This window comes from Chrysemys picta, chromosome 15, assembly GCF_011386835.1.
Source record: "Chrysemys picta bellii isolate R12L10 chromosome 15, ASM1138683v2, whole genome shotgun sequence".
In the NCBI taxonomy this organism is placed as follows: Eukaryota; Metazoa; Chordata; order Testudines; family Emydidae; genus Chrysemys; species Chrysemys picta.
Genome location: NC_088805.1, coordinates 32,190,937 through 32,204,439, shown reverse-complemented (window position 1 = coordinate 32,204,439; position 13,503 = coordinate 32,190,937). Strand labels below are relative to the sequence as shown.

General features: G+C 50.3%; 1 protein-coding gene across 2 annotated transcripts in view; it reads right to left on the bottom strand.

Moving 5' to 3' along the window:
* SEZ6L (seizure related 6 homolog like) overlaps positions 1-13,503 on the bottom strand; it is a 155,228-nt gene that overhangs the window by 41,038 nt on the left and 100,687 nt on the right. For both annotated transcript variants that reach the window (XM_065568899.1, XM_065568897.1), the window contains exons 4-7: positions 5,323-5,515; positions 3,866-4,051; positions 1,799-1,961; positions 71-237 (exon numbers count right to left, since the gene is read on the bottom strand). In XM_065568899.1, the coding sequence (XP_065424971.1) occupies positions 71-237; positions 1,799-1,961; positions 3,866-4,051; positions 5,323-5,515 (709 nt within the window). The remainder of the gene's footprint in view (positions 1-70; positions 238-1,798; positions 1,962-3,865; positions 4,052-5,322; positions 5,516-13,503) is intronic.

Sequence of the window (13,503 nt, the reverse complement as noted above, 5' to 3'; positions counted from 1 at the left end):
ACAAGCAGCGTTAGCTAGTGTCTGCCTGCTGCTATCCACCAGCCAGATCCAAAATTAAAGGGAGAGTCACCTTCAAATCGAATGTTGAAAGCTGTGGTGGCCCTCGCCTCATCCGCCAGGAAGTCAATGCGGATGGCGGAGCCCTCGCTGATCACGCCTTCAAAGGGGACGCTCTCTGTCCGCAGGGAATCGTAGAGGATGGCTGAGTGGTTCGTCTCTCCGCTGTACACCACCATTCTGTCCAGAGAGGACACGGCATGTTAGCAAAGGGCTAGTGGCTCCTCCGCTGGCCACCTTTCTGCCTGGGCAGGGACCGAGCCAGCCCAGGCGGGTAGTCGCTCATGCCACCCCGCCCCGGTTCATTTACCAGCACAGCCAGGATCAGAGCGAGGAGCTGGACGCACAGGAAGGAAGAGGATGAAACGTGTACTTGGCAACAGTGTGAGACGATTCTGCACAGGGAGCTGCTCCTTCCTCCTCACCAGGCCCCTGGCAGAGTGAAAATGCCTCCAACTTGCCACTAAAAATAGGGAAGCAGGAGCAGTAACGTCTCTGCCTTTCAGCACTGTGGTTCCGCACCCAGGCAGGGGCCCGTTCGGTCATGCATTCGGAGGGCAGCGTTTGAAAGAAATGATGCAAACACCAATTCACAAAGCGGCTACGTCTGTTTTATCGTGTAGTAAACAGGTGCTTTATTCTCTGCTTTTACTACAAGCCATAAACTGGCTTTATTGCCTGTTACCAGACTGAATTTTTAATGGCACTTAAACACAAACATCAGCCCCGTAAATGTGTGCGGTGTGTTATGGATGCCAACAGACTGTGATTTGTCACTTTTCAGGGTTTGTGGGTGAGACGCAGCCATGGGCATTTGGGGTTTTTTGGGAGCCAGGGGGGAAGTTTGTGGATTGGGCTACTGATTATGAGAACCAGTGTCACTATACAGACCCCATGCTAAATCACATGGTGGGTGGGGGTAACCGGAGACGTTTAAGGCCAGAAGGGACCATTGTGACCATCTACAGGTGATCCAGGTCCCGTCTGGGGCAGCAGAGCCCATTAGCTCTCCTGCCCTTCCCATCACTTTCTGTTTACAAATTACTCCAGAGAGTCCTGCCCTAGAACAATGGATCTTTGACTCTTCTGTACCAGCGAGACTCACCTCCTCCCAGGATGCCCTCCCATCTCGCCGGGCACCCCTCCCACTCAGCAACACGGCAGGGCGGGGTGGTTGTGCCCCCACCCCCCCCCTGCACACTTGACACACTTGCCCTAGAGAGTGCTGGTCTACAATGAAATCCCCAAACGGGTGATGCTCCCTGCCCCCTCCCATGCACACGAGACCCGCTAGAGGGCTGAACCCCTGGTGTGGGAATTACACTTCACCACCCAGGGCCATCGAAATCCCTAGCCAACTTGCCGGCTCCCACTATAACGAGACGGAAAGTGCCCTGCTCCCAGCACGCCCTGGAGACGGGAGATCTACGCCTGGCCCAGGCGGTCTGAAAGGTGGCTGGGTAAGGCCCTCCCAGGTTGGAGTGAGGGAATACCCTGTCCAGTCAGTCCTGAGGAAAACCCCTTGCAAGACCCTTGAGCCTCCTCCAGACGGGGTAGGGAGCTGCCAGGTCTTCCTCACGCTGATGGCACAGGGTGGGAAGAGCAGGGTGCTCAGACCTGGCGCCCCTGAACGCCAGCAGTAGCCCGGGCAGCAATGGCAAAGCTAACCTCCCTGCACAGGTCAGCTCAGATTCTGGGCTCTCGGGTCAGCATGCCAGCGTCTCCGCGAGCGACTCCTCACCTGTCCTTCTCACTCAGCAGAAGCCTCTCAAAGTGCAGGTGCAGCTTCTGGCCCTGGGGAGCGTCGATGGTCCACACGCAGTGCATGTTGCTGTGGTTCCCGGGGTAGCTCGGCGAGAGAACTCGTCCAATCGTGGCATTATGCACCATGCCACCGCAGGGTGCTGGCGAGGAAAGCACAGAGACGGTGAAACTGGAGCACGCAGCCATTCAGAGCTTCGGTCCCAGCCACATAAAGCGGGTCGCGCGCTCTGTCCTGACAAATGAGTGTACGCTAAGAAGGGCCTCTTCCCCGAGAAATGGGCTGCCAAATCAGGCAGATTCTACTCTCAACTGCACCAGCGTAAACTGGACTGACTCCACTGACTCCAAAGTGGATTTACACCAGTAGAATCAGAGCAGAATCTACTCTTGTTATGACCCCCCAAAGCATGTAAATCTTTCCTGGTTTTGCATTTCCTCCCAGTGTGGCACAGTGTGCTGGAGGGATACTAGGTTGATTTATTGCAGCTGCAGGTTCAACCCACGTGACGCTCGTGGCTTTGTGTGGGTTTGACCCCAGATCAGGGGAGCTCTGCTTTCCACTGGGTTTCTCTTTGACATTTTAGGTTCATTTAACTTGGGAAAGGAAAGTTAGGAGCGAGGGGTAGACCCCCAAACCCAACGTCAACTGAAACTTCCCCATCCTGCACTGCACATGGACAGGTGTGTGCAGCGCTGCGTGGTGGAGACAGGGAAACCCCTGCAAGCATGGGAGAGGGCATATGTAGGAAGGAGGCTGTCGAATGTAGTGAGGGAGGCTGTGCTTTGTATGAGTGATTCACACACAAGCTGGGTGGCTCTGAACCCAACTGGAAGTAGCTTAAAGCAGAGGAGTGCTAGAGGCGGGAGGAAAAGCTTTTTGAGATGAGCTGAGCAGATATATCATCTCCCGGGGGATTTGCTTTCTACCTCCGCCAGAAGCCATGATGAGCCAGTGCCTCCTTGAGTCTGAGGGAAGGCGCGGAGACCTGGCCGTTCTGACAGCCCAGCAGCACATTAAGCAGCTGACAGACAAGAAGACATCTCAAAAAGTGCCCGGAACGCGGCTTGTGGCGCATGCAAAGGAGCGAACAGATGCAGCCTCCCTAGAAGGATCTCAATCCACTGGGTGCACCGTGCTGGTCACACTGTGACTGCACAGACTGCTAGCCAGTGCCCATTAGCACTCTCTGCTTTCACGTGCCCGTAACTTGCTGAAACATTCGTCTTTGAGGCTGAGATTTGCCACGTCTGGTTTCTGTCCAAAGAGGAATTTTACTCCCCCAGAGCAAAACAGGTGTGACTGCTGCTGATAGTGCACAAATGGGATCAGGCCCATTTCATTGTTACTGTCCCCAGATGTGTCTGTTTATTCACTTATTGTGTCTTGTTATAAACCAAGACAGGTGTCTCTCTGGGGCGTTTTATTACTGGCTTGTACAACCCCTGTGCTTCTGTACTCTTGCCAAATGAAACATGGGATGATTCTGTATGTAGATTAGTGGTGCAGGGCCTTGGTTTCCCTGGGAATCTAACACGTCCTGAGAAACGCAGGAACAACTTGATAACTGAGCTTTGCTCGTTGTTGTCTCTCTCTATTTTTTAAATGGTCATTTCCTTTTTGTTACTTGCCTAACAGTGGGTCAGTTCTGCTCCCAGTCAGACATTTCTGTACAGGGAGCGGCTCCTTCCTCGTCACCAGGCCCCAGGCAGAGTAAAAATGCCTCCAGCTTGCCACTAAAAAGCAAGAGGGAAGCAGAGGGCAGTAAAGTCTCTGCCTTTCAGCACTGTGGATTCTTGAGACTCCAGCATGGCCCGTGCCGTGCCAGTCGTTCCGCACCCGGGCAGGGGCCCGTTCGGTCACGCTTTACTCGAATGAAGTGTCACTCCACTGACTCAGATAGGTACTCTGGATGTACACTGGTATAAATGGGAGCAGAATTTGGTACAGTTTCCCCCTCTCCCAGGCTCACATTCAACTTTTAACACTCAATGATTCTAGAGTCCAGCTTGTCTTAGCAGCTGTGTTAATGATCAGATACTGTACCTGAACAGACAGGTTCTGGGCTGCTCCAGTGAGGCCTAGATGCATTGGTGCATGTGAGCAGTTTGGGGCCTTGGAGTTCGTATCCCAGGTAACAGTGGAAATGGGCGACTCCACCAGAATGCAGATCCATGACGGTGACATCTCCGAAGTCAGGCCTCCGGGGAAAGCTGCAGCTCAGCATGAACACTAGAACAAACACACAGCCAGATTTTAAGCCTCCCCGCGGTCTTTGCTGCGTAATTCTGCAACAGGAAGAGTGGGGGAAAGCTGACGAGGTGCTGGAACCTGGTCACACTAGCCCAGACGCACCCTTGCTGGAGACTTGCGTGTTTGTGCCACTGAACCATTGATTAATGACTTTTCACCCGTTCGTGCGTTCGATTAGATGTCCTTTCTAATGTTTGTTTCTAACAAGAATTCACTTGTTGTCATTTATTTTTCTGTAGCTGTTCAAGGGAAAAACAAAGATTCCGCACGTGTCCCTGTAGGATGGGCTTCTCTATGGGAACCGAAACAGAACGCAGCGCACCTAGGGGAAAATAAAATCGCTGGAAATGTGCCTGACAGGCTAGACTTGTCAAGGCCCATACGAAGAACTAACCTGTGTCTGTACGGGAAGTGTCATAGAATAGAGATGGCGGCTCACTCGGGCCCTGATCCAGCAAAGCATTAAAGCATGAGCCTAAGTCTAAGAACAGGAAGACGATGGGTTTCCTTACATGCCTACCTGCTTTGCTGGCGCAGACCCTCCGAGCACAGTCCCACAGAACACAGTCACACCCCCCAAGGGGCAGAAGCCCCTGCAAAACTCGGGAGTGAAGCCTGCAGTTAGGGTTTGATTATTTATTCCTCTCCTAAGCAGGTGAAAGCTTGTGCAGGGGCAGATTGTGTTCAGCTACAATGGACACAAACTGGTTTTATTCAGAGGCCTTAGGCCGAATGAGGGCTGGGGTATTTCGCTCTCAGTCCCTGGCTTCACCCTGAGCTTGGGAGCTACCAAAAAATGTCAACCAAATGTGCTTCTGCCCATGCTTGTAATGACTGCACTTGTGGCCCAACAGCCGTTCAGGATACAGGGCCAGTGGCAGAGGGATTGGCACAGTAGATGGGGAAGGACATTTCATCTTCTAACAAGTCCCACTCATGTAGCATCTTTAGCCAGGGCTAGGAAAGGATTCTGCAAAGACGACACCCAGGGTCTGATTCCCTCCTCCCCTCCATCTCCCGACTGCAATGGGAGCTGCCCCGTGGCACGGGAGAGGTGAAGTGGCTTGACCAAGGTCACACAGCGAATCAGTTAGAGAGTCAGGAATAAAACCCAAGTCTCCTGGGTTGCAGCCCACTACCCCAGCCACTCACCTGGCTGTGCCGGGGGGCCTGGTGTGCAAGGCCCCCCGCTGGGTTCTCACCCCGGGGGCTGGGGAGGGGCTCACTAGTTTCGATTAATGAACACGTACCCTGATAATGAAGCTGAAAAGTCCCAACCACATCGTCTTGGAATGTCCGGAAGTAAACGGAAATAGTGTTGGTTGGGCTGCGAATCACCTGACCCTCCACCAAAAGTGTCTGATTGGCTAAGATCACCAAGTTGTCATCATCCACTCCACGAATGGCGAGCACCTCACCCTCTGACAGGTTCACACTCTTCACCTTAACAGCAGACAAACAACACACTGTGAGCTTTGCCCTGGCCTGGCACTCGAGATCCCCTACACAATACGGACACCTCCCTTCTCGGCTGCTTAGCATGGTCCTGACTCCTGTTCTGCACTGACAGGGCCTTTCATCTGAGTAGCTCAAAGTGCTGCACCACGCCTGGCAAGTGTTATCCCCACTGCGGTGACCTGCCAAAGGAAGCTGCTGGCTGAGTCAGTAGTAGAACCCAGGTCCCCTGCCTCCCAGCTCCCTGATTGAACCCCTACCCCATTGTGCTTCTTACTTGGTCCGTGTCCTGCATGGAGAGCTGCCTCGGGGGGTATTGTGATTTACATGGCACCTGGAGTACATAGTGCTTTAGACATGTACACTCAGGCGGGAACTGGACCTTTGTGCCAACATGAATTTACTGCACTGTTAAATTATGCTGTTATTATCGAGATCATACTGGGGGAAAAAGAAGGTGGAGGGTACAGGGGTACTCTTCCAAGCTTCGCCCATGTGAGTAATCAGAATGGCAGTAGATTGTGGAGATGTTCAAAATAGGAAACTGCTGCTCCCCGAGTGCCACTGGAGCCCTTAATTGGGGAAAAATTAGTGATGGTACCTACCAACCTCCACCCACTTGTGGCTCCAAATGAATCATCACTCAGTGTCAATTGTGCACATCTGTGACCCTCCCTCTCTTTTCTTACCCGAAGAATGAAATAGTTAGTGACGTTGACCTTTAAATGATCATCACCATCATCATCATAAGCACCTAGGTAATAGGACTATAAATACTGTAGTGGCCAACATGGATTTGTCAAGATCAATCATGCCAAACCAATCTAATTTCCTTCGTTGACAGGGTTACTGGCCTAGTGGGCGGGGAGGGGGAGCAGTAGAGGTGATATAGCTTGATTTTTAGTATGGCTTTTGACAAGTGCCACATGACATTCTTAAGAGCCAACTAGGGAAATGTGGTCTAGATGAACCTACTATGAAGTGGGTGAAAAACTGGTTGAGAAACTGTACTCAAAGAGTAGTTATCAATGGTTCACTAGCAGACTGAGAGGGCGTCTCTAGGGGGTCCGTCCTGGGTCTGGTACTATTCAATATTTTCATTAATGACTTGGGTAATGGACTGGAGAGTGTGCTTATAAAATCTATGGATGACACCAAGCTGGGAAGGTCTGAAAGTTCTTTGGAAGACAGGATTCGAATCAAAAATGACCTTGAAAAATTGGAGAATTGGTCTGAAATCAACAAGATGAAATTCAGTACAGACAAGTGCAAAGTGCTAGACTTAGGAAGAAAAAAAATCAAACAGACAACTACAAAATGGGGACTCCCTCGCTAGACGGTATAGTACTGCTGAAAAGGACCTGGGGGTTAGAATGAATCACAAATTGAAGATGAGTCGACAGTGTGATGCATTTGCAAAAAAGGCTAGTATCATTCTGGGGAGGATTAACAGGAGTGCTGTATGTGAGACACAGGAAGTAATAGACCTGCTTTACTCGGCATTGGTGAGACCTCACTGGGCACTGTGTCCAGTTCTGGGCACCGCACTTGAAGAAAGACATGGACACATTGGAGGGAGTCCAGAGGAGAGCAACAAAAATGATCAAAGGCTTAGAAACCCTGACCTGTGAGGGAAAGTTAAAAAGAACTGGGCATGGTTAGTGTTGAGAAGAGAAGACAGAGGGGGAACCTGATAACAGCCTTCAAATACATTAAGTCCTGTTATAAAGAGGAGAGTGATCAATTGTTCTCCATGTCCATGAAGGTGGAACAAGAAGTTAATCTGCAGCAAGGGAGATTTAGGTTAGATATTAGGAAAATCTTTCTAACTATAAGGACAGTGAAGCTCTGGAACAGGCTTCCAAGGGAGGTTGTGAATCCCTGTCACTGGAGGGGCAGTTAAAGAACGGGTTAGAGACAGACAGACACCTGTCAGGATGAAAAAGATTTGCTTGGTCCTGCCTCAATGCAGGGGACTGGACTAGATGACCTCTTGAGGTCCTGTCCAACCTTACACTTCTTTGATTCTATGGCTGTCTGGTCACAGGGCACCTGTTACCCGCTTGCCGAGATAACTGGAGGAATGTGGAGCGCTCAGGGAGAGTTTCAGCTGACTCTGTCACACCCAGGGCTAAGGTTTTCTTCATCACCCAGAACAGCTATGGACTCAAAGCAAGTAAGCAAGCTGAGATTCTGGAGAGGACAGCTGCTTCAGAGAGGTGCCGGTATGGTGAATGGGGATGCGTTTTACTTTAAGGCGGTTAATTATTTGAGTGACTGAAGAGGACAAATTTGATAATGTGACTGGAAGTTAGTAGGCAGAATAGCACATCACCCCTAAGCCATGGCTATATTGCCCCCTGAGCAATGTGCATCACGGTGCTCCCAGTCACCTCCTGCTTTCAAAAGGTGCATTTCACTACGTTGCCATAGTAACTCTGTGTGCGTTGCCTGCCCTCCCTGGGGTGAGGCTGAGCTCCGTGGATGTTCTCAGGCAGGTTCTGTCTCAGCCAGGCCCGTCGCTCTCCATGCACACCCCTCCTCCCATACGGCCCGGCCTACAGAAAGCTTTCATCACATTGTGACAGGATCTGCCCCGGGATGAAGTGCCATTGCGTTGGTTCGGGCAAATCTGCTGTAACTGGAAGCAGCTCCCCAGGGGCCTTTAAATAACAGGGCCACATTTTCAAGGGAAGGAACCTGAACTTTGCCAGAGCTCTGTGACATTGCCCCATGTAGAGGGCTGCGTTGAGACTAGTGTCTGCTCTCTGCACAGGATGGCTTTGATGCAATGCATGGAACACCTACATTTGTAGATGCCAATGGCTGACTAGTGCCCACAGGGTTCCTGTCAGTAATTACACCATTGCCCTGGACATCTGGGCTGTTGTGTCTCCTCCGGAAAGGGCTCACAGCACATCCATTACAGAGCCAACTGCAACAGTCATCAGAGTGGAATTGGAATTAATTTGCAAACTGGACACCATTAAATTAGGCTTGAATAAAGACTGGGAGTGGATGGGTCATTACACAAAGTAAAACCTATTTCCCCATGCTAATTTTTTCCTCCTACTGTTACTCACACCTTCTTGTCAACTGTTGGAAATGGGCCATCCTGATTATCACTACCAAAGTTTTTTTTCTCCTGCTGATAATAGCCCACCTTAATTGATTAGTCTCGTTATAGTTGGTATGGCAACACCCATTTTTTCATGTTCTCTGTGTATATATATATCTTCCTACTGTATTTTCCACTCCATGCATCTGATGAAGTGGGTTTTAGCCCATGAAAGCTTATGCCCAAATAAATTTGTTAGTCTCTAAGGTGCCACAAGGACTCCTCATTCTTTTTGCAACAGTCATGGAGCTCTTACAAGCCCCCGGCTCCTTAAAGGTCACTGTCCCAGCAACCAAGCCAAGGCAAACTGGGCCGGGCTCACTAGAGACCTATCAGTGCAGCCATTAGTTCCATTCCTGCAATGATCACTGCTGAATGATACAACAGTCTCCCTCCCCTCCTGGTCTGGTTTGCTACTATGACAGGAAAAATGTGGCTTATTATTTAATCTGGCTGGAATCTTTCACTGCAATGCTGCTAGCAGGAAGTGACCTGCTCCAACAATGCCCATGGTTATAGAGGAAGTCTGAAGGAGTTAAAAATCAGCGACAGAGAACTCTGAAAATGCAAACTGCACTGGGGGAATATAGCATAAGAAGGTCTAGCTTCTACCCTGGGGAAGAGAGCGCAAAAGCAACTGCTCTAGGACTGAAATCGGTGGCCCAGAAGAGCTGAGAGAAAAGCAGGTTCCTTTGTAAGCTAAATTGTTATTTACAATTAGCTCTTGCACAAGGCATCTGCTTGTAGGTATCACTGCTTCCATAGATGGCCATTTACAGAAAATAAAGCAGCTAATATTTCCAGTGAGCAGTAGAAAGGCCTTTTAATTAGTGCTTGGAACCTGGTAGCTAACAAGTAACCCCACATTTGTTTTCCATGTTCTTTTAGCATAATAAAGAGGCTGGTATTTCAGCAATGAGATACTCAACAGCTGCCATTTGTTTTCTTAAGGACGTGAAGACCAAGGCCCTATATTTAGCACTTCCCAAAACATTAGCTTCTAATTGCATGTGCTTGTGATGATGTGGTGACTAGAAGAATTTGTTGTTGTTGTTGTTGTTATAAAATTTGCTTGATTTCTCATCACATAAGAATGATCATCTTCACAACACCAGCAGATGTGCTGTAACACCAAGGGCAGGAGCTCCAGCAGCCCTTGGATATCACATTGATAGGAGCCTCGTAAAGCAATTTGTAGCACTTTGAGCCTTTTGATCTCGTGGCTGCAAGGAGCTAGATTTCCTCAGGAGAAATGACACCAAACTTGATTAACAATGAAACTACTCCCCTTCCCCAAACACCCATAAACCCTTCCCCAGGGCCGGCTCTGGCTTTTTTGCCGCCCTAGGCAAAAAAGCCCCCCGCCGCCCCCCGCCCCCCCCCAGCGCAGCAGGGGAGGGCGCCGAGCCCTGCTGCGGGCCCGCAATCCCCGACCGGCTGGAGAGCCGGGGAGAGGGCAGCGAGCCCAGTCGCAGCCCCGCTCTCGGGCCGGAGCACCCCGCCGCGCCGCCCCCCTCCAGGCGCCGCCCCAAGCACATGCTTGGTGGGCTGGTGCCTGGAGCCGGCCCTGCCCTTCCCTAATTCAGTCCCAAGAAAGTGCCAAATCCTCACCCGATTCAGGACTACAAGTTTGGGCCTGAAGGATGCAAAGTGCTTCTTCACCCATTACCTCCCCGCTAAACAATCACCAGCAGGCAGTGAGTCTCCACAACACTTTGGGCAGATCTGAGTTGCTGATATTCGACTTAAGGACACAGCCCTTTGCCTGATGAGCTGTAAGGCCAATGATGAATAGGAACAGATGGTGACATATATATGTATGGGTACATATTTTGGCCAGTAGTGGGCAGTACACATTCTAAAACTCTCACCACTTGGTTTCCTTGGCCCCAGCAGAAGTATCTATTTCCTGCCTTGCTGACTTGGGGGGAGATTTGCAAAGGCACCAGTAGACTTAGGTGACCAATTCCTGCTGACTTTGAAGAAGAGTCGGGCACCTGTCACCTGTGCCATTAAAAACCAACCTTTGTTGTATAAAGCCCCCAACCAACTCCTGCTGCCATGCATGGGCCCCTTTCCATTGACTTCGATAGACGCTGGCGAAGACCTTGAGTGAGAAAATGATCATTTCTAACCAAAAAGAAACCTTGACCGCTATTGGTTGCCAGGAGAAGTTTTGGTTTAATTTTTTAAAAACAAAGCTGGGTTTCATGTAATTTAATGATGCAAGTTGGTGCCTAGACTGTACCTCTGTCCTGGCATCAGCAAGGTCAGTAGCTCCTATCTCAGGGGGTATATGTGAAAATCAAGCTCAGAACAGAGCCTTGTTATTTTCTCACTAGACTCCTTAAACACAGGAGGAAAATATGCCTTGAGGCCCCGATCCAGGTGATCCCTTTAGCATGTGCTTACCTTTCAGTAGGTGAGTAGTCAACTCGATTATTCACCTGCTTAAAATTAAGCATCTGCTTAAGAGCATGGCTGGATGGGGACCCTGAAATGTACATATTTTATGTAATTTTCCAGATGTCTTTCAACCCCTCTCCTGTATTCATGATGTTCCCGCATTGAACCCCTAAAGCTGACAAAGCGAGAACTGCAGAAAATCAACGTTCCTCTTTTCTCCTTGCTCCCTGATTGCCATTCTGAATAGAAGTGTCTGCAGTATAGAGCCTCTCCAAGAGCTTGTGTCCAGCGCAGTTCGTAGCTGCCAGGCTCTTTGGCAAAGATGTCCTGATTATGATGAGTGAGCAGCAACAGCAACATCCCAGCATAAGGCCTAAGTTTCAAGGCTGTGCGATGAGTGAGCGAGTGCCGCTGGAACCCCTTGGAGGCAGGAGGAACTGGAGGGTCAAATGAGGAGAGCAGGAGTTTAGTTTAGAAGGGGTCCCGTTTTAGAGGCAGCAAGTGAGGAAGTAGCCAAGGCAACTGTGAGAAAGGCCAAGGGCAGAAAGTTTTCAGCAGGCATGAAATGAGGAGAAACAGGAGCTTTTCCTCCAGCATGTTAAGTTGGGAATACATTTATGAACCCAGCTGAGACATCAAGCTTGGGCTATGCTCTAGCTCAGACAGAACTGATGGGCTTGATGCAGACAACAGCGGGTGAGGTTCCCTGGCCTGCATTACGCAGGTGGTCAGAGGAGATGACATAACAATGTCTTCTATCCATGGAGGGGCTGGATAGAATATCTATCTTCTCTCCTCAGCTGGTGTAGACTGTCACAACTCCAGTGAAGTGAATGTCACCAGCAGGGGATCTGCCCCTGGGAATCTGTGAACCTAACTACTTGTCCAGGAATGATGAAATTCACCAAGGCCTAGCTGCCACTTCTGTCCCCATTCAGACCAGAAGCGGGAGATCAGTCTCCCCGCGGTGAATCAGCAAGAATTATATGCAGAAAAGGACCAACTTACTTCTAGTCTTATTCATGCGAGTAGCCCTTTTGCAGTCAACACGTTAATCTGTTTCAGTAAGGTGAGGAGAATTTGGACCACTGACTTTAAAGGGCATTCCGTGTAAGATGGGACTCCAGCAAAGAAAAGAGAGGCCCATTATAAAAAAGAGCAGCGTTTGCCTTCTCTGAATGCCAATGGATGTGGTTATAGTCCTAGTGTCCACATCCATGTGACACACATTATACCCAGGAGAGAAAATGGTCTAATAACCCCAGATGGGGGTGGGAAGAAAATGGAGAGATTAAAGGAAGATGCACAGCTGGGGTCCTGGTTCTCGTGACCGGGTAGCTTGAGAAATGGATTCCTAATAGCCAGGGCTTAGATGTGCCAGCGAAGATCCTTTAAGGGGAGGTGTCAATGGCACAAAGGACGGTGAGATGCTCCAGTCCCACTGAGCGTCAACAGGCATTAAACTGCCCTTGGAAATCATCCCTTTGGATGCCACGTGGATTAGTACCCTAGGAGCCCCACGCTAGAGAGAAGGGACAAAGGCCAGAGCCACTTTGCTTTACTTTGAGGGCTCTGCCAGCTGCCCACTGCCCTCAGCGATGGCACCAGTCTGATCACTGCTGCCAGGCATTGCAGACCAGCCCTGCTGTCAACAGCCACATTGCTCCATTGAAGGCTGAGGAGTGAATGCCTTTAGTCTGCTGGTGCAGAGCAATAATGCACTTTATGGGACTGGTCACAAGTTCCATCCAGGTTTTACGATCACTGGGAAGTTATGAGCAAGGGGCCGTGCTTTATAACTTGGGGTAATAACAGCAGGACCCATCCGCAAGACGGATAATGCCAGCAATTCCGGGTCACCGCCACTGACTCGTGGGCTGCTTTCGTCTCTAATTTTTCAAAGGAAAACAAATTGGCAGCTCACTTTTTTAGCCTGGAAACAGAACAACAAAAGCAACTGTGCTGGCCTGAGAGAGGCCGTGCTCCCTATCCAAGCCACCTTCAGCATCATTCAGCACTTCAGACCCTGCTGGCAAGCTGGCTCTCCCAGTGCCTGGCCAGTGTTGGGAGCATGAGCTACCTGAGGTCAAGCCCCAGCCAGCCAGCGGGAGGCGAAGCTGCTTGGTTGGGGAAGGATCCCTGGCTCCCATGCAGCACTTTTCATCTGTAGATGTGAAAGCACTTTGCAATCTGGCTTGTGTTTATAGATGGGGAAACTGAGGCATAGAGGCTAAGTAAGTTGCCCAGGGTTATCCAGGAAGTCTGAGGCAGAGCAGGGAGTTGAACCTGGCTCTCCTAAGTCTTATCACCTTAACCACTGGACCAGCGTGGCCATGAGGGCTGTCCCCTCTGCTCACAGCATGGAGGTGATCTTGGGTCTCTCCCTCCCCAACTGCTTCTGCAGGCCCAGCAGGCATGGCTGACCAAATGGGCCCTGGCTAGTCTTTGCGGG